Here is a 22,564-nt window from a genome sequence, read left to right as displayed (position 1 = left end):
AAAGACACATGCACAACTTTCAAAGCAATTGAAAGTACAATTGTTATAAATGTTGTCGTATCCACAGAATACAAGGCTACCAAGCAGAACAACACTGTGTGAAACATGCACAGACACAGAAATTAATAAATATATTAATGTTGGTAAAAAATAAATGTAAAAATACATTAAATGTCTCCTGTTTTATTCTCAACTTATATTTTTGTATTTATACATTTATTAATTTTTTCTAGTGTTTATTTATTCCTGTATTTATTTCCACATTTATTTATTCTTGTATTTATTTCCACATTTATTTATTTATGTTATGATTATATGTCATCTTTAGATTGGGCGGTCTAACGCTCCATACTCGGTTTCTACGGTAACGCTGACGTCATTATCATTAAAACCAAGATGTCGGGAGCACAACATGCATGAGGGACCTGAGGGTTAATGCCTTTAAGTAATGACTCATTAATTCCCATAAACATGCACCCTCCTCTGCACTGCATTAAGTCAGAGGAGCTGCTGTCCCTGTTTCTGCCGCTGGGGGGCAGCAGAGCACCCTGAAGGTGACAGTCACCTGACAGTGGAAAGCACAGTGACCTAAATAACTGCAGTAGGCCTACATCATGTTGACTCTGTCACTATAGTACACACAAACACACACACACACACACACACACACACACACACACACACACACAAACACACACACACAAACATGGAGCAACAGCGTTTGCTAAATCAATGGCTTTTATTTTCTTACTAATACAACAGTGCATATACTGCTATTATTATAGAGCTGCGAAAGCTGTGTTTTATTATCATATGCACAATGGTAACGTCGACATTTAAATTAGATAATTACATACAGGCAAGCAACATCTCAGTCAGGCTTCTACCAACATTGCGTTTATAAAAAACAAGATAAAACAAGTTAAACCAAACGAAAGAGTCAAAACAAAAATAGTGCAAGTTAATAGTAGGGATAGAATATAACATGAATAAAAGACATATCAATTATACGGTACATTTCAGATTAGTCATTTGAATGTAGTAAATCTATACGGATAATTCAAAGTATACATATAAATCCAGATGTGTAAAAGCATTAAAAAAGCACAGTTCTCAAGAGTTCAACATTGTTGTGAGGCAGCATGTAATGTCCCTGAGCTTGGTGGTGCAATAGCTGCCAGACAGCAGAAGAGTTTGTGGGGCGTTTAGGGACACTGATGATAATCCGGTTGGCCCTGTTCCTATACACCACTGGGTGCAGAGGTCCTCTCTGGATGGCAAACTGTCATCAGGACAGCTGCCCATCCTGGAGTAAATGACATCATATCCTGGCCTGTGAACATGTCTCTACCTCTGAGGCTCAAATGTGTCTGCCAACACTCTCTTTGGTTCAGTTGGGAGATTGAATGATACACAGATATCCATCACCCAGTGTATTTCCATGAGTCACTCCCCTAGTCAACATTTACTTTGTTAACAAATTGTAGATCTCTCTATGTAATTATTGTGCTGCGTAAGAGTACACATATAATTGATTGGATTGTTGGATCCCGTGCAGTGTCACTTGATGACCTGGCAGATTTAGTGCACCGTGTAAAAAGTAAGCAAGGATAATCCCCTGACTGTGTTTTGATCTGCTTGATTCTAATCTCTTTATCAATGGCAAAGCATGTTAAAAAGAGCAGGCCTGAGTTTAAGTCATCGTGCTGGTTATCCAGAGCGAGGGACGGAGACAGGAAGCCAAGCGGAGAGTCTGCACGGTTCTAAGTTATCTCATCGGTGAACCTGTTGATCTCACTGAAGTCACACCTTCAATATATGGGGAACACATAGCCAGCCAGTGACATCATCTTTTGTTTTGCTTGGTTGAATTCAAAATAACTATATTCTATTAATAGTAAATGAATAAATTAGCAATATACATGTTTAAACCTGCAATTAGCAAGGCATTCAATGATTTTCCAACTCTAATATACTGCTTGAATTGACCTGTTTACCACCTAGAGACATACACTGTATTTATTATATGTGTACTCTTGTATTACAGTGAAATACTGCCGCTTTTAAGAGAGCTCTCTGGAATTGACACTGAACATATTTTAGCAGAATATATGACATTCTCCCTGCACAAAATAAGCTTCTAAAAGTAGCATGATTAGCATTTGATCATGCAGATGACAGTGTAATGCTACCTAAAGTCATAAGTAGATGTGCTTGTACTGCTGTGAAACTCCTTATTTTTGGTTGTAAACCCTTAAAGAATGGACTAAAACATTTGTTGTGTTTGTTCCAAAAATCTTTCTTTATTTCATGCGGAGGTTTATGAAAAATTCCTGGACTTGACATGACAAAATATGCATGTAATTTGAAACACACAACACCATTAGATGTTTGCTTTCTGTTACATTATACTACAGACAGTTGCAGACAAGCTTTCCAACCAGCAGCAACATCCAATCATTTCATTATCATCTATTCTGTGATACTTCAAATATCCCCAGAATGTAAAATGTCCATGAACATTTGAAGCACTTAATGTTTTTTGTAAGCCCCGATCACAGCTGTGATAACCTGCCAATAGAGACCAACGTCAGGCTGATGGCAGCCAGCCGTGGTGACGTCCGCGGAGAGATTAGCTCACCTGCTGATTCATATTCAGATTCAGAGATGGTAATCAAATCCCTGCGTTTGTCACCTGAGGGTACGAACGCTTAACCCTGCATCTGCTTCATGACAAACAGCCGACCCTGGGAGAGCTGCAGCGTGGAGAGAGACAGTGTGATTTGTCACTTCCAGTTGGTGATTATAAGTGAAACTAAAACAAAAAAAGGTTTTTCCCCTGTCCATATCTTGTGGTCATAAATCACACTTCAGGGAATAACTCAACACGCTCAAAGTGTGACTTGAAAGCCAGATAAATTCCCAGGCTGTAACCGGTTTTGCACCTTTTTATGTTTGCCTTCTCACAACGGCTGACATAAGGTGTGTGTGTGTGTGTGTGTGTGTGTGTGTGTGTGTGTGTGTGTGTGTGTGTGTGTGTGTGAATGTGTGTGAGCCAGCACATGTGTATGACCAATGGGAGTCATTTGAGAAAACACCTGAGTGTCCACTGAGTGTGCTTCATGGGCCTAACATTCCTGAATTAACCAGCTGATCCTCAAGTAAAACATCAGAATACCTTTTGATTTCCTGTATGAGGTACATGGGTCAATATTGGCACTGTGGTTAATCTTATCATTGCCATCATAAGGAGGAAAAGGTGAACATCCATTGTGTGCCATTGGTGTTAATCACCTGTTTAATAATATATTAACCTGGATAAAGTATGTTTTAGCTCATGTGTATACATTACAGGGGTTTCTAATTGGCCACACCTTCAATAAAACAGTAGCACCTGCAGGAAAGTGCTATTGTGTAACTTATTTGGACTACTTACTGTCATAACAAAATATGTGTTAATAGCAGCGTAAGCAGGACTTTGTTCCAGTGTCATAATATGCAGTAAGTTATTCTGCGTTCACATAAAAGAGTTTGTTTGATCGGTTTATTTATATAGTTTTAATTATATATTCTGGAGTGAATGTGAGAACTGCTGTCAAAGTCCACATTGCAGCTATTGCTTTATGTTTTTTTGCCATGCAAATAGCTTTGCATGACCATAGTTACATTTTGACAGTAGCTGTACTTTGCATACAACAACAACAACAACGTTTACATATAATAAACCAGAATGAAAGTGGTTTACATACAGTATGTATACTGATTGACAATACAATACAATAGCTAATATACTATGCTACACTACTTAGCAGGATGCTAAAAAAAAGTATATTAAAGAAAAACTACTATTGAATGAGCATATACATAGTATATCTATATTAACATTGTTATACTAGGATACAAATATATGAATATCTAATATATTTAGATTTCAGTCCTGGTTGATTTAGAGTTTACATTTCAGCAATGTAGAGTCTTCTTATTGATACATAGTGTATTACATGATCCAAAAACATGAGTATTATAACTGTAGTCCATGTTTTGTTTGTATACAATGGAGAAAAACTGTAACACGTTTTTAGTTTTTTTTCTAAAAACATATACATTGAACATATTATATTCCTCCTAATTCAATTTAATGAACCTTAGTAAACATATAAACTGATGTACTGTTATTATTAAAGCAACATTTACCGCTTTTTGACACCACTGATTTAAAAACACACAGAACGCACCACAGCACACCATTGGCCACCCCCTCTCTGCCTCGCGCTGCTCTCTCGTGCTCTACGTCTTCGCACTGAAGAGGCGTAGCTCGTGCTGTCTGCTCATTGTGCGACTACTGCGAGAGAAATTTCCGCTTCCTGCACCGATAAACACCCCCTACCAGCAGCACCAAGTTGGGACAGCGAGAGGACACACGGACGCGCGGATTTTACCGCCTGCTTTTGGGTTTAAACGGTTTAAACCCCCCCCTACGACTGCCATGTTTTCACTATTAAGCGGTGAATAGCACCAAACGGTTGAAAACTATCCGTTTCTACGTGACACGGAGCGTTTTACGCATTACGGGGACAAAATAAGCCAAACATAAAAAGGACAACACACACAGAGAAGAAAGGTTACTACGGGTATTCCTCTTCTTCTTAGCCCCGACTTGAAAGCTTTCTTTCAGCCTCCAGGATGTCGGAGCGAGGAGGGCTCCCGCGGACTGGGGGCGTCCCTTCGCCCCACATGCAGCCCTCCAAACCGGTCAGCATCACCTCCAACCGGCCGGTCCACATGAACCTATACGCTACCTGGGAGGTGGACCGGTCCTCACCCAGCTGTGTGCCGAGGTATGTGAAGGGAGGGGGGGGAATACAAAGCATAAATTCACATTTGTGTGGGGAATGTCCCCAGTTTGTGTGTTTATTCTGGGGAATTTCAAATATTCATGGGTGCCTATGCTAGAAGTGATCAGAATCAGGTTTAGTGGACAAGTAGGTTTACACATACGAGTGCTTTGGTGTACAAGAAAGGAGCAAAAAGAGCTATTTGAAAGACTATTGTAAAACAAGACAATATTTGCACAAAATATAAATATGTGAGAAACTGAGTACAGTCAAATATGACAACTATATTCATGTGCAGAGCAGAAATGTGCAACATATTCAACGGGTTGATATTCAAAGGGTTGTGCAGGATTTACAGTATTAAAAATAACAAGATATTGTTCGCATGAATGTTATGGGAGCCTTTTTCAAAACCTCGTATTCAAGGCTTGTATTGGTCACACGTGCATAGCTACAGGAGTGTTGGTGATTACATTAAAAGCCTATATCACAAAGTATTTGCTGTAATTATGATATTTACTGTTATCTTCCCCTGATTGTAACCTTTGTAGACCCTAGTTGAATACCACACAAACCCATTACCCAGTAGCTTTACAACCCTAATGTTAAAGCACACACAGCCATGCCCCCCTGGTTATCATTTGCTCATAAGTCCTGTGTGTGTTGGGGCAGCTGCAGCCTTTCCCCAGCAGATACCCTCAGCTGTTGCCCACCGGATCAATTGCAGACACTAAAGATTTGATGAAGCATTAGGTTTCTGGCTGCAACTACAGAAGGGCATATTGTTCCCATGCAGCAATCACAAGGAGAGGAGAGATGTTGCATGCATCATTGTTGTTGATGTATTATTTTTCTTGATGATGAAATGAAAGTTGTGTGTGTGACAATGCAGCAAGGTCACCGTGGACGAGACACCTTATCCACCTCGGCGCAGTCTCAGACAAAGGCATTCTAGTCGGCTTCTTTGTTTGACTGAAAGGCTCGACAAGCAGCCTGGCATGTACTGTGTGTCACGCTGCTGACAGAAGCAGAAGCACTGGCTCTGTGCTAGTTTCCTCTGCATGGAAAGACACATTGAAAAGGATAGTCCATATATTTTCTCCAGTGGACGTCTTTTTATGATGCTGTGGTCTTGAGTAACATTCAAGGTCAAGGGTTAACCGCTGTGAAGTGCACCCGATGTGATTCACAACTAAGCATACGTTGTGAGATATGATCGAACCGAAAAAATGTCAATAATTTATTTGTATCTGTTACGCTGGCAAATCCAGTCATTTCTATTTAACCTGTCAAAACCAAGCGTTGAAATCTGTAACTGATGCACGTTTCCCTTGATACTGTGTTGTTTCGTTCCTCGTCAGAAGACCGAAAGGCATCCTTCGAGGTTTCTCAAAGCAATTAGTGGGAATAAAGCACGCTGGTAAAAGCCTCGTACCGAGCTCACATGCTGGCGTCTTAATGCTGCTTCTAAAAAGCTTTGGGGCTTTACTGGGCTGGAAGGAAAGCCTCAGCGGTATGTTTTGCCCCTTAACATTTTGTGTGTGCGCACCATACGCTTGTGAATAAATGATGCAGTCCTGGATCTATATTTTGGAACGGTGAATCCTTCGTTAGCCTAAACAACTTTTCCTCCTGACCTTTCTTTCTTTCGAGATGAGATTATTACCTTGTTTGCGAATTCGTACAGAATAATGCCTTGTGCTTTAAAAATGCGATTGTAGACGTTTTTTGGAGCTTTTTTTGATGTCGCCACGGTCCGTCAAATATCTTCGATGTCACTGCAGTTGCAGCAACAGAGAGCCAGAAACAGGGGGGGGGGGAGACAGAGGATGAGAGTGGGAGATGAGAGAAGAAGTGGCGGCTCTGTCATCTATATTTAAATAGGATTCCTCACATCCACAAGCAGCAGGAACGTCTCCAGAAAACTCATCAGTGGCAAGAACCTGTACAATGAAAGTCACTACAATGATGTTTTGCAGTCGGCTGAATGTAGCTTGTTGTTGCTCAGTATATTTTGCTGCAAGATGGGCTTCGAACTTTCCCCCCTTGTAGCAGAGGTGTTGTTGCAATAACCTCTTCCTGTCTACCCACAATGCCACTTGGTATGCTGTTTATGCAGTGCTGTGGGTTGAATTTGCCCAGGCAGGCGCAAACACGCATTTAGAGGAACAGGAAAAATACTGCTCGTATCTTATCGTAGATTGTTTGTTTGTTTTGTGCTCGTATTCAGGGGGGGGGGGAACAGGACATAGTCAACAGTGTGAGAGGATATCAATACTCGAATGCACTTTCTTATGGTTTTTGAGTGCATTATGAAATCAGCTCCTCATCACCATCAACACAGCCTGAGGTCATTTGTGTGTTCCTGATTGTTTTATTGTTTACTAGGGAGGGATACATTAATTTTACTCTCTACTAATTCAGTGTGGTGCTCTCTCTGCAGTGTCCTCAACGCACACATATAAACAGGTGCTTGGCATGATTCCCTCTGTGTGGTTCATTGGTTCTCCACCCTAACCTCGGGGGGCGAAACCTTCATTTTCCACAGCCAAGTTATTCCACTTATGAGTACAGTAGCTCTCGGCTCACATCACTCACAGATGCCAGTGTTCACACCACAAACTAGGGCTGCTCGATTATGGCAAAAATCATAATCTCGATTATTTGGGTCAATAATTGAGATCACGATTATTAAAAACGATTATCCATTTACTTTGAAAACATCAATTTATTGAAAAAAAAATGTGTAGTATGTTTTTAACAGTTGATTACCCTGAACTTTAAGTTTAATTCAACTGAAAAACCAATTAAAACAATTATACTTTTTTATTTATTTTTTAATAAATAATAATAATTTAAAAAATCGTTTTATTTCGATTATGTTGTTTTCATAATCGTTGCAAGTCAAAATCGTAATTGCCATTAAAATACGATTTTAAATTGAGCAGCCCTACCACAAACCGTTTTGGTTTCCCTGAGTTGCGTTAAAGCCTCCTTGTGCTGCTACTCTGCGTCAGGTATTCCAGGAATGGGCCCTGTCGCAGAGCTCCTCGCCTTGCATTATTAAAGCAGGTCTCCTAAAGGGGGGGAGGTCCCATGACTCAGCTACTCACATGGATGCTGAGGCTGTGCTTCAATGTGGCTTCCAAGCCACAAGAGAATAGGGAGTGTCTTCCCACACATCTATAGGAAGGGTTGTGGAAACAAAGAGAACAGTTGGAATAGGAATTTATAAGTTCTTATTGATACCAATGCAGTATCGATTCTGGCTTATAGGTCTGATTCTTTACCGTGTGGAAAAACAAAAGTAGGCCTACACAGGTTTTCAGTGTCAATATCTATTTCACTATTTCTCTAACTGAGCACATGTGTATTGTATTGCACATGTGTATTGCCATTAAAACATGTTAAAAGAAACGACAAACATCACAAGTGTTATTCATCCTTCTTGGGGAAATGAAACCTTCCCTGCTCCGTGACTGTTCTTTGTTGCTATCTTACAGCAGCACGAACACAGATTTGGACGTCATGACGCACTACTTTTTGCATGAGCAACTGTCAGAAAAACAGGCCGCATCAATAAAAGGAATTGATGTACCCGGAGGCAATCATTTCAGATAGATCGGACGATTCGTCACAGGTTCTCAACTGAAACCACTTCTTGATTCGGCTCCCTAGAGAGGAGGCAAGGCTTAATCTTTTTGACTTTTGACCTCTTGTAAAATGAAGCTTTGTCTACTTGTAACTAAAGAATGGCTTCACACAGCCTACTCTCCTTCCTAAGTAAGACAAACAAAAGGAAAAACAACAAGTATCCCTCTGTTTTGACTTTGGCAAATCCAGGCTTTGAGTTTCTCAAAGCTTCTAGTCTTTGTGCCAAAATAATCGTATCGTCCGTTTCTTCAAGAATCTTCGAAACTGAATGCTTTTACTCGGAGAGGCTCACGATCCTTCAACATCTTAATAGATCAGTGGTTATGTCAAGACACAGATAAAATGATGGGACAAACATGTGTATTTTTGAAAGGCTTCTACTTTTAGCTCTTGTGAAACCCTCCTTTATTTTTGCTTTCATGCCTCAAAGCTAAATCTCTCTGGAAATTGCAAGTTGTGGTTGCATCAAAAAATAAATTGTGATTTCAAATATTTGAGCATCCATAATAAGCACATTAGTAATCTTCATATAGTCATGCCAGCTTCTTCCACAAGGACACACATCTTGTAACACACGGTTAGGACATGTTTATTTGTAATGAAAACAGCAGAGCATTAAAAATAAATGCTCATCTCCTGGGCTAGTAATGAATACTGTTGGCGTGTAGAAGCGCGGTGCAGGAATGCAGGATGTTCTGAATTATACATTGTGCATGTGTTAGGCCCGTTTGCTATAATTACCCTGCAACACAATAGTGGGACGATACTTGTTCTTCGAGTGTCAGCATCACATTATCCAGCCTGCCCCCCCCCCCCCTCAACCTGCTACTGAACACACAAATGGAAAGAAAGGGAGATATGGCCAACAGGGTATCGTGTACATGCAGAGCGGGTAGCAGTAGTGGTGTTTGTTATGGAGCTTTGCCACTTTCCTTGGCGCTGCTCGCTGTTCTGCACAACTGACCAGCCGAGAGGACGGGAGTTTCCTCCGAGGCTCAACTCGCCTCCTGGAGATGGAGATGAGAGCGTAAAGCAAAACGCCTCCTCACGAGTATTCACTATTTTCGTTAGAAAGCCTCAGGGGGATATAATGACATGCATGACCATTATAGCCTTTAATGATTCTGTTGTTGAAAAGGGGCAAATGACCATTATGTTTGACTGATTTAGCTGTTGCGTTCAAAACAAATGTCCTTTTATCATGAGAACATCTATTTAAATGATCATAATGTCATTTATTCCGCACCAAACAGACGTTTCCACTATAACTCTTCATTCAGATTGATGTTTTGATACATTTGCTTCACCAAATATTGCACCGAATGCTGGATTTTGCACTATAATGCAATTTGGATTCACCTTTTTGATAAATTGTGCATTTCAAAACAGTTTTAAACCAATGGCTTTGGAAAGATTCATTTCTTTCTGTTGTTCAGAGGATTACAATTTCAGTCAAACCCAGTCAAATCCTTGCAGTTGAGGGAGTATCTTCATGTTTTCCTCAGCAGCGTGAAGGTTGGCAGGCTGTTTGAAGACCTGCAGTGAAACCTCTCAGTGAGCTTTAAAAAGCTGCCAACCCACTCCTAAGAATTTTCACTGGTATGCATGCAGAGCTGTGATGCCCAAGTAGTGGCATAAATGCTCTTTTATAGACGTTCCTAAAAATAACACTTGCAAATAAACGTGTCAGTTTGGAGGCTTCGACATGTATTGCAATTTGAGCCCTCATTAAGTTCACCCAGTCTGTTTTGGCCCGAATATTAGATAAACCTCGCTTTTTTACATCAGTTGTTTTTGGAAAAAGACTTCGAGGAGACAATACACTTTTGGACTAGTCCAAGGAAAAGACCCAAATCCTTGAATCTTTTCCCAGGTTAAATTAAAACATGTAATACTGACTCGCTATAACAAAGGTGAAGAAACCTGCCATCTTAGCTACTTCGAAGCTAAACACAACCTAAAATGCAACACTCTGAATATCCTACATTGTAAGACCACAATTCTCTAGCAATATTATTTAAACCCCACTTTTTAAAACGTAATTCTTAGGAAAAAAGGTCAATACTGTTCATTTGTATTTCGATGAAAAAGGAGCCTTCCAGTGATGAGTGACAAAGAGACGTACAGGATTTGTGTGGCTGGTTTGCATTTGTCTCATCGTGTTTAATAGGGTTAGGGTTTAGGGTTTAGGGCAACATAAGATGTGAATAAAGGTAGATAAACTGAGTAGTTCACTGCATTCTTCTACTGCGGTGTGTCGATGCTGTGGTCTGAAGGCCTTTGTTGCAGTGTTGCTACCCTTCTCACATCTCCTGGCAGTGATCCACCTGCTGTGAAATCATAGACACACTCATTCTTCCACACATTTCCATTTCCCAGTTTTAGTGACACCTATTTCCGGACATCGTCACCGACATATGCTTCGCTTCCAGCTAACGTGTTATAAACAAGGACACCGTGGCGTACAGTTACATAAAAGGACATTCTGTGTGAGGGGACACACAAGTCATGCTGACAACAGGTATCCCACTGGATGACTTTATAAAAAAGCTTTTTCTATATCTAATTTTAGCCTGTTGAAACATAACATGCTTCGATAGCTGAACAAATCAAGGTTTCTCATTTAGTGCATACCTGAGTTTCTTTAAAGTGGACCTATTATGCTATATTGGAAAAATATATTGTAGGGCCATACCTATACAAAACATGTCAAACAGATCCCCCGTTGTAGCCATGCCTCAGACTGCTCATACCCCTCTTTTCCAGCCCTGTTAGAGAAACAAGGATTTTGGGTCCTTAGCTTAAAAAAAGAAAAGAAAGAGGAGGCGGAGCTAATGCCTGATCAGAATTCTACCGGAGATAAAGTTAAATTCTGTTGTGATAAAACGCCATCCTGTTCTAAACCACATCAAGGATTATCTCTGAAACAGTATGGAGCTCAAATGCCTTTTCTCTTGCGGGTTTATCACAAGGTGAGTTCCTTTTTTTATATCCTGCTTTTTAAACACATGTGCTCTCCAGTACAGGTTAGCTCTGAGTGTTAGCGAGGCTAATGTAAACAAAGACGAGATTACGTCCAAAACACGTCAGGCATTGTTTCTGATGGCAACTTTCTGTGGGTCCGCCGCCGATTTGATGTCAGATCGGCAGCAAATCTGTATCCGCTCGTTGTACACCCGCTTTTAAAAGATTTGGGTACGGAGGAAAAGAGAGAGGGTTTTATTTTCTGACGCTGCGTGAGTTCCCCGACGCACCGGGGACACATATTTATATATAAAAGACATCACAAAGTGCATTTTGCAGGATAGGTCCCCTTTAAGTTTCTCCCATCATCGCTACTTCCTGTTTGTTGCTACTATATATCTGCATATCAAATAATGTGTGCACACTTCTGTAATCCCCTGCAGCTCAGGTTACATTCTTTGTCCTGGCGATGATAACACAAGCTCGTAATGCACTTAGCACACATTGACCTTGACACGGTACCTGTCAGGGTTACGACCAATCATTTACATTACATTGCATTACATTGCATTTAGCGACTTACAATAAGTGCGTTCGACCAACAAAGGTTTCATAGAGCATTTATTGACATTTCTTCAATTATTTGTTGGTTGTTGCCTAGATGTTGTTGAAGTACTGTAGTTATTTTACATTACAATGCATGGTTCTTATTTATGGTGACAATCTGTACTTTTGGCATATTTCATTATCAGAAAATAGCTAAATAATAACATGACACAGCGTGTGTTTTGTAAGGTTTTTTTTCAACCAATTTGTCCCATTTGTTGGTCATTTCATTGTATATATTACCCAGCATGCATCTTTAAATAATCATAATCAGCAACAGAATCCTTTTTAGAATGAAATTAAATAAAGGTAAAATAAATAAGTAGCTGTTTATAATGTCCAAATAAATGATATGAGCTGTTTTCCCCTGGTTCCAGTGTTCATGCTAAGCTAAGCTAATGTTCTCCTAGATTTAGTTTACAGATATTAAAGTGGTAATAATCAACTCATATCAGAAGCAAAATGTCCTATAATGTAGAATTGTATACCAGCCGTGTAACAAAGGTAAGGCTAAAGAAACATAATGGGGTGAAAAAAGGATTATATTGGCAGTTGCTCCCTGACTCGCACTGTCACTCTGATAATCACTACCCATTATGATGGCTATATCGAGGCAGGCTTTGATTGGTCGATAACCAGGAAGCCAATTTGATTGCCGGTCAGATAGAGGTTTCCTTTTCAGTTCCAGTTGTGCAGGGATGGCATTGTCTCTCCGCTCTGGAGCTAAACTGGATTAGGCGGCTGTTCTTCTCATTAATCTGTAATCGCTTTAACGAAGGGTCAATCATATTGTGTGTGTGTGTGTGTGCGCTTGTGTTGTGTGTTACAATATAGTATTCCCCCTATATGTAAAGTCTTTATTTTAATTTTAAACTCACATATTTAATGCTAATGATGCATGCACAGAGAATAGCCTTTTTAAGGAAGATTTTTCCACTTTCCCTCGGCACCAGCACTATTTTATCTCGTCACACACACACACACACACACACACACACACACACACACACACACACACACACACACACACACACACACACACCGCAGGTCACATGCTCAGCCTGGCAGGCATAGACTAAGGTGGGAGAGGCCAGACGACAGCCCCGTGCTCTGGATAACAAAGTGCACACCAGCAGAAACACGATTAGCGAACTTGCCAACAACTTTGACTTGTGCTCAGGGTCTCCTTTTTCATTTGGCAATGCAACACGTGACACCCCCCGATTCGTCACGCATGTTTTTTGTTGTTGTGGTAAACATATAGGATGCACTTTGATGGTGTTGGGTTTGCTAAATGTGTGTTTGAGTGTAGATGTGTGTACATGTAAAGGTTCATTCTGCCCTCCTTCGGAAGTGGCGGGCCTCAGCATGTCCTTGCCTGTGGCGGTGGGAAGTAGAGCGAGACGGAAAGAGATGGAAAGAGGGAGAGAGAGGGAGGGAGGGAGGGAGGGTTGCACCGAAGCAGAGGAATAGAGAGGGGCAGACGATGAAAAGTGAGAAATACCAAAAGGTCACTTTTTTTATATATACAAGACACCTCTACAGGCTGTGTTCACATGCAAAACAAGTGTTTGCATGTGTGTGTACTTGTCTTACTTTCACTGCGGAGAGTTTAAACACAAACCGACACATCATACAGAGATCCAGACATGATTCTCAGGACCGGGACTCGCAGAGACAATAAGATAGGACGCAACTTTTTAACTATAAGCGTACAGACTTAGTTTTTGTTACTCTAAGGCCGTGTCATGTCACTCGGAAAATACACATTCTTGTCTCTGATGTTCTGTGACGAGAAATGCAAAGCCTGGATGGTAATGTGACCAATATGATAACTTTCTGTAGTTTTAAAGTTAACACTAAAAACTGCTGTTTGTGGCGACCAGAAGGAAACTATTTCAAGTGCTTAGAAGAAGATCTACCAACCAAATGTACTAAATAGATGTATTTTTCTAAGTAAGGTTGCAGAAGGGTTTTTGAACTCCTGATGTGCAGTATTTTGAAATCACCCACACACACATGCATGTCCTTTCCCAGTAAGGGGTCAATTCAGTTTAATACGATGTCTTCCGAAGTGACAAAACAAGTTTGTATGTGAGTTTACACAACCATGTAAAACTTCCCATTTGTATTCCTGTCCGTTTCCCAGAGGCAGCGCTGTAAACAGAAAATGCAGGAGCTAGAGTTTTCAATTCGTCATGCCGTCACATCTCAGAGTCTGTCTATTGAGACGGCTTCTATTCATTCCTATCCATTGTGTCCTTCACTGTATATTCACGGAGCAACAATATAAGATAGCGATGCATTCTCATCACCTTCCCCTGCTTCTCGTCTCACCTTGACCCTCTCATCAAACACAAGTGCTTTGTTGTTGTGTCCTGTCACAGTAAGTGCCTTTTCTCAACGCGTTGCATTGCATTTGCAACAAACCCTTCACATGCTGGTGTTGCTGTGTAAATGTGTCACTGTATGGTCATGGAGCAACATCTCTGTCACCTTCAAACCTCCATTCAAAGGATCATTGTGTGTGTGTGTGTGTATGTGCACAAGACAGTGTGTGCTCGCTACATGCTACCTTACATGGTGTGATATTCATGGCAGCTGCTTCTAGCCTCACCTTACTCTCCAGTTAGAGATGTGTGTGTGTGACATGTTTTTAAGTATCATTTTCACTACATTATTTGCTGCCCTTGAATCTGGCCTGTCTTCCATTCACATTTAATCGAAAAGTGGTCCAGTATGTGCTGTATTGCTACCTTGAAATAGCACTCTACGCTTCACAGAGCGCACATCGACTTTCCTCACCTAGCGACATGCATCAAATAATGCTTCGCTGTGTGTACGCGCGCGTGTGTGTTTTGACAGTGGGTTCTTGCTTCAGGCTGAGTGTCGCTCATGTCGCTCTGCACAGAGGCAAAGCGGAGCACGACTATATAGAGGAGGGGACAAAATAGGAAAAGAGGAGAGAGGGATCCGTCTTCAGGGCTCCACGGAAGAGAAAATGATGAAGCGAGGCGGACGTGCGCCTGGTTCCACGTCTCGGAAATGTCGCTCACATCTCGGATTTTGTTAGTAATTACAAAAAGGTCTGTCGTCGCTCACATAAATCACTGTTGTACTTTGGCAGTTTGAACTTTAGCAGGGCTAATGTGTCGTGTCATTGATGAATCTATATTTTGTTTAGTAAAATTCAAATAATCTACTAAAATGTCACATTTTCTCAGAGCTTAACGTTGCAGAAAGATGAAGGTGAAACGAGCCCCTTCAAACAATATTTAATGCACACTCGATGTCAGTTTGTAGAAATGTCTTAAGGCAAAGTCTCAGTTTCCTTTAATAATAACTAAAAACAATATGGCGGTTGGGTCTGAATGCCAAGCTAAAGCAAAGCAGAGAAAAACCTTGTGTTCAATGAATGAGCCATGAAGCAAGAGAAGCGGAGGGTGACGACGAGATAAGGTGGAGGAGAACGAGCCGAGGAGAGCCACATTGTGAGGAGTCAAGGTGGCGGGGGCCGAGGGGGAGAGGAGATCGTGGAGAGAAGAAAGAAAAAAAAGGGATTTGGCTGCAAGGGAGAGAAAATAGGTGAGAAGAAAGAGGGATGAGGAGAGGGGGAAAGAAGGGAGGCTTTATCGGGAAAGGAGGACATCAAAGCCGGGGTGATTTAGTGGAGGAGCAGCCAGGGCACGAGGAGGAGATATGAGCTGATGGAGGAATTAGACTACATTGTTCCATTACCTCCTCCTCCTCCTCCTCCTCCTCCTCCTCCTCCTCCTCCTCCTCCTCCTCCTCCTCCTCCTCCTCCTCCTCCTCCTCCTCCTCCTCCTCCTCCTCCTCAGTTGTGACAGATCTGAAGTGCAGTCTCACCTCCACGTGTCTCTGCAGCAGTCGGTTCGGTACCCACATGATGGCTCTATTTCAGTCCTGCAACATTTTTTATCCAAAACGATAACATGTTACATGAAAGTGACATTTGTTGGTGTTTTGAAATGGAAAGCACCATGTAATGTGCTTTCAGGTGCTTTTGGCTGTGAAGACACCCACAATGGAAGCTGTTTGGAACTTCCAACACAACAAGCTGACACCAAAGAACACGTCCCGACGGACCCGACTGTTGTGTCGCCTCACGTCTCCTGCGTCTTGGCCAACAGTCGCACTGGAACACACCGCAAAGACTTCAGCCGACGGCCAAGTAGCACGTACGCACTGCGCATGCGTGAGTGGCAATAACTCTCCTTACCAGCAGGCGGCGGTAGTGTGTATTCGTCATTCAAAAGAGGCAACCGGAAGACCGACTGCTTGATATATACAAACAACAAATAGCGTGCGTTCCATTTTCGCCCATCACAGACTGTTTCACATAACGACTTATCGAAAACATGTTTAGTGCGGTACTGGAAAATGAAAAATAATAGCCGTCTTCTTCGCTTCCGTTTCGCTTCTCATGCACTGATTCACTAAGCTGAACAGCCAATCAGAGTGATTTATTTTGCCGACAGCCTCCGGGAGGTGTCTGCACGGCCGAAAAGACACGACGGTGCGGGACACACCAATCTGAGTAGGGCGACAGGACGCTCATCGACGGCCAGACATCTATCGACGGCCGAAATCGGCTCGGTGTGTCCGGGCCTTTAGAAGCACTGTGAGGATGACAATTACACATTTTTGGAAGTTTTGTAACTGGCTTGCAACTTAAGTAGGATAGAAATGTATTGTAATATTGAACACTGTGATGTTTGTGCGCACTCTTCTCAGAAAACACAACACCTCTTGACGGCACCATAAGATCTGTGTCGTCCCGGTTCTCTCTCTTCTGTTTCACAGATTGAATCGAGGCCATGGGCTGCCATTTGTCACAATCGCTGACAAAAACACTTTCTGCTTGTGTATTTCTGCGAGCCATTTGTTCAAAGCGTTACGTAACAGACGGAGAAGAGTATTTCTGTACACCGAGTTAGTGGAGATTGGATGTGATCAGAGCGCCCTGTGTTTTAATTGTATTCCTTCCGGTGCAAATGTAGAGCATGTCTACACGTTATTGTGCAGATGGCAACACTTGGCATCTGGGAAACACAAATGCACATATTTAATATGTATTCAGCTTCATGAGTGACTTCTCCTCACTTCTGTTATAGTCACACACTATCACATGGTTATTTTCACTTTCTCTAACTTGTGTTTGGTGCTCTCCATCTTTATTTCTTTGCTTCCAGGAAATCTGGTTTTGAGCTTTCACTTCTTATCTTCTTCCAATTTGTATCCTTAGTTTATTATTATTTTTTCGAGCGTGTAAAACCAAAGAAAATACAAATGAAACAAAAGATGATACAGACATGATACAGTACAATACAAATGAATGCAATAACAAAACAAAATATTTAATTAATAATTGAATAATCTGAGTATCATTGTCTGATATCAATAAACAACAAAGCTTTAGCTAAGTACATGTCCGAAAAGGGGTCGGAAGAAGTTTACACTTATTTAATCTTAATATATGTTAACATACAATATAAATGTATACTTATAATCTTGAATAATGTATATAATCGTTCATATAATATATACAGGCAAGTTAGGAGAATGGTCTCTATATATATATTATATATACAAACAAAAATTCATAAATAGAATACAAAACAAGAATATAAACAGTTATGGTTTAATACCTTGTGAGAATGGTGTCTTTATACCTCTTTTTGAATAGTTTGACGTTTGGACATCCCTTTAGCTCCTCACTCAAATTGTTCCAGATCTTCACCCCACAAACAGAAACACAGAAACTTCTCTTTGTTGTGCGCACCCTAACATTAGTGAATATAAATGAACCACGTAAATAATAATTCCCTTGTCTTTCATTGAACAATATCTGAATATTCCCAGGTAATTGAACGTTGTTTGCCTTAAACATGATTTGTGCAATTTGGAATTCAACAAGATCTGACAGTTTTAATAATTGTATCCTCTCTGTCGCTTGTTGTTAAGCGCAGAAACGCTGAACTGTCCAAAAGCATTTTTTTGTCAAAGTTGTATACCGCTCTTCTCCACTACCCCTCCATCTTTTTCCAATTTCGAGTTTCTCCGGGGATTCCGTAAATGGCTAACATCTCAAACTCGCTGAAACACATTGCACACTTTACTCTCATGCCTTCCAAAAAAAGGCAGCTACCACCCACGTGCCAAAACTCATTCTAGATAGCTCAGTCTAACAACATAAAAAAAAATGAAGTGCCCACCCACCTACATGCAGTCGCACGCTCAAATAGCTCCCCCGCTGTGGGCAGAAGCACACAGCGGAGAGCGTGGATTGCCGGGATTTGGTCCTGATGAGCACTGTGGAAATAGGTCTACACATATACACAGACACACACACACATACATTTGCTCCTATGGATCACTTCTGCTCTGCTTTCAGATTAAATATGAGTCACGGCGCAGGAAAACACACACAGTGAGCGACACATACACAAACTGCCTTAAAGCTGTATGGGAAAGCCACTTACTGCTCGCTCAGTGGTGCATATAGTACATAGTACACACACAGTACACACACACACACACACAACGACCATATGACATATTACCTGTAACCTACTTATGCCAATGTACGCGCACCCACTCTGTTTCGATGACTTTTTCTCCCACACACTCAGACTGACACATTTATACACACACACACACACATTAACAGAATGATGTGCTTATTCATCAATGCAAACACACATGCATGCGTGGGAGATGATCGCATCACGAGTGGACGTGGTACAGCCAGGATACAGAGGGAGAGCAGAGGTGTGTGTGTGTGTGTGGGGGGGTGTGTGTGTCTGCTGGGTCAGAAGTCTTGGTGATTTGTTGAGCAGATTGTGTTCAGTTTTGGCAGCTTCACACATTTGATAATCAAGGTCTTACAAAAGTAAAAGTCAGAAATATTCATGACAGATATCACCTGAAAGACCGTAAGCAAAGGGACCGGAAAGCATCAAGTGAAGATAGAAGTGAAGATCACATAGAGGGCGGACTGGACGGTAAAATCACGAAATCAATCCAACTCGTATGTTGGAGACTGATTGGCGGTAGGCATAGATGTAGATTGAACTGGATATTAAGAAAGGAAGGAGGAGCAGTCACACTCAATTCTGCGGAGATGGAGGGGATGGAGAACTGTGATCAACAGAGGCGAAAAAAGCCTTGAATGAAAGAAGATGGTGGGCAGGAGATGATGGTGCTGCTTTTAGCGTACGGACAGCCTGTGATACTGGGAGAGATGACACACAGAGAAAGTGACACATATTGGGTCCTGACGCATTGTGTCGGTGTGACTGACCCTGTTGTTAGAGCCTGCCATCCTCCGATGCAGGTGACACACATTTGATAATAGGTCTTTTTTAGACATTTACCGAAACACAGACTCAGGCCAGGAACATTGTTAATAGATTCAGTTCGCTGTCGAACACACACACTGTGGAGAAGGAAAAAGTCACAGAGGAGGAACAGAGACTGTCAGGGTTGATGCTCGGCTTCATTTCACGTCTAATCTTCCTGAACAGAATATTCCGGAGTAAAAACAGAAGTCTCTTTTTATCACCGGGCCTCTGTAGCCACACTGTCCCGCAGATCATTTAATTATAGCCTCTAACTTACAAAGCACTTCTCTGAGATTGCCATGAAAGCCCTTGTGTACCCAAACCGAAACAACAGAAGCAGACGTTGACAGAAAGATTAGGAAGAGAAACGTCTCGCAGAGCCATTAGCTGATGAGAGGTAGTTTTAACGTCGCCCTCTGCTCTTATTATTATTATTTATTCATGCTCACCTTGTGTTTGGGATCTATTATTCTCATGCCTTTTATTTGCAGATGTGAAAAGAGAACGAGAAAACATCAGAGGAACAGGACGCCAAAAGCTTATTTTAAGCAGGAGATCATTATTTTTCTGCTTTTGAGGTGTGGTTCGCTTCTAGTCCTCGAACAGCTTCTAAAAGACAGAAAAGGCTTTTTTACCTGTTCACATGGGACTGAATAAGCTACACGCGCATCTGCAATGGAAGCCAGATATTTCTGTATCTAAATAATGTTCGTGCTTGCGACTAATGGTCTCCATTATGTGAGAAAAAGATTACAAACCAACTATAAAAAACTCAAACTAATGAGGCTGCTCAAGGCAAGATGCACCACTGGGCCAATTTAGAAGAAAGGGAAATAATTAGTGCCTGTAAATAAAAAGTTAACCCCAATTAAAACCAGTTAACTCTAAATGTTAGCTGGGATAAATATGTGAATAATTAAGGATGGTTTTCGCTACATTCAATTAATTGAGCTGTTCTTTGCTTCATTGCAATGAGGATTTGAGGAAGCAACTTAAGTGACATTTTATGTAAAGAAATCGGCTTAAAATCTTGACATGATACACATTGTGTTCTATACTACATGGAAGTAATGCATATAAAAGACATACTAATCTTATTTTCATACTTCGAACAAAAGCCATTATAATTGAAGCTACAAATCTGAAAGCAACTGGCTTTAAAACCAAAGTGCAGTTTTCGATCTACTAATACTATTCATCAACTCAAAACATCCCTAGGTGTAATATAGCATCCAGCCGTTTCAATGTGATCCATCTGTAATATCAATACGGCTCCCTGAACTGGCTGCAGGGATATGAGATGGATCAATACGCAGTATATGAAAGCTGCTGGATTAGCGTCCTGCTGCTCCGAGCTACTGATCCTCCTCCTATTTCTTCTTCTCTGTTCTCAGGCGGAGCTTACAGTACGGCGTTCATGCATATTGATCAGCCGAAACGACAATTAGCTTCCTGTGTACGGTTTGTTTTGTTTCCCCTCCGGTACTCACGCATGAGTAGACGGTGCTATCGGTTTCCTGATGTGTGTCAGCTGCGCTCCGTTCAGATTTTATGTGTGTGTGTGTGTTCAAAACAAATCATCTAGAGGTTTTCTCATGACTGATTAGAAACTGTTGGTACAGAGCCAGGCTTTATCAATCAGGATACCTCTCTCAACACAGCAGTGGACATTTTTTATTTTTAGAAGCTGCCCAATCATTCGCATCTGAATTACTTTACAAACTTCTAATCAATACCCTAAGGCAGACATCCTCAAAGTCCGGACTCCGGACCGAACCACAACTGTCTCTGGACTCTGAGCAAATTATACTTTTCATATGTATTATCTGTATTATCTTTGAGACATCTCCACAACGCAACGAGTCAAAATTATCCACTGCAAACAGCGCTCTGCATGGACGACTGTTCCACCAGTCTGTGTGTGTCTGTCAACGCATTGGTACAATCACATTCAGCATCCCGTCAGCGTTCCCCCCCCCACCAACAGTCTGCGAATCAGAGGCACAGTAGGGCGGGTCTTCGCGGAATGCGGGTGGGAAAAATGCGTGTGTGTTTAAAAAAAAAAAGTCAGAGCGAGAGTTAACAGCTCATCTAGTTGCATCTGTACTGCAGCTAGTAGCCTAGTTTCACCTACCGGGGTGGCAACTGCCACCCTAAAAATAGGCATTGCCACCCCAGCTGCCACCCCATTTGGCAGCTTTGTTTTGAAAGAAAAGTTGTGGCTCATCGGACATTTATGAGAGAAAGTCTCTAATGTCCGAGTGCAAGTAAATGCAGCACAAGAGGCACGTCTTGTAACCAGCTTGTAACCCCTCCCCTGGCCCTGGCGCGAGCGTTGAAATATGATTGGCAGCTATTTCATTTGAACGGTACGGCGCAAAACGAGAAGCATTCGGACCCAAGCACTGAAGGAATGAGGTATTTGCGGTCTACAATGACAGAGAAGAGACTGTCAGTTTGGCTGTACTCAGCATTGAATCAAAACGCACTAAAGCTGTTGATCTTAATACGTTTGTAAGGCGTTTTGCTGAACAAGATGGTAATCGCCGCATTCAGCTGTAATAGACATGCCAACTTGATGCTCTGCTCACGGATGAGCATACACAACTGTTAAGATGATGACCTTACGTGTGTAAATATATTGTTTTCTTTGAGGGGGTCTGCCCCCAAAAAACTGTTTTAAGTCCTGAGAAAGTCAAATAAGACGGTGTGTAAAACTACACTGCCCAGCCAAAACAAAGTAACCACTTTGATTGAACTAGGCCAGTAGGTAAGGACTTTCCACTGGATAACAACTGAAGTATAAAAGAATGCATGACTGAAGTGATGGAGACCATGTTGAAGGCAAACAAAAAGAGGAAATAACAGGTCAAATCAAGCAAATCCCCTCTCAGATTCCACAGCAACCAGAAGAACATAAATACTGGCTGGTGATTTGATTAATCAGCTTTGTGATGGAATAAAAAATGCACAGTGCATTTCCTTAGCTGTGGGTGAGTCCACTGACACCGCTGACAATGCTCAGTTGCTGGTGTTTGTGAGTTTGTATGATGAGGCAAAGGGGGAGTTTGTTGAAGATGTGTTGGGCCTGACGAACCTCAGTGGACACACAAGGGGGAATACATTTATAAAGCAATAATG

At 41.5% G+C, this 22,564-nt stretch overlaps 1 protein-coding gene across 1 annotated transcript in view; it reads left to right on the top strand.

Annotated features, from left to right (window-relative positions):
• The first annotated feature begins 4,308 nt into the window (after nucleotides 1-4,308).
• LOC117555501 (phosphofurin acidic cluster sorting protein 1-like) overlaps nucleotides 4,309-22,564 on the top strand; it is a 52,426-nt gene continuing 34,170 nt past the window's right edge. The window contains 1 exon segment of the mRNA XM_034230376.1: nucleotides 4,309-4,838. Within this exon segment, the coding sequence (XP_034086267.1) occupies nucleotides 4,684-4,838 (155 nt within the window). The 5' untranslated portion in view covers nucleotides 4,309-4,683.

This window comes from Gymnodraco acuticeps, unplaced genomic scaffold (assembly GCF_902827175.1).
Source record: "Gymnodraco acuticeps unplaced genomic scaffold, fGymAcu1.1, whole genome shotgun sequence".
Lineage (NCBI taxonomy): Eukaryota > Metazoa > Chordata > Actinopteri > Perciformes > Bathydraconidae > Gymnodraco > Gymnodraco acuticeps.
This window is presented reverse-complemented; position numbering and strand designations above follow the sequence as displayed.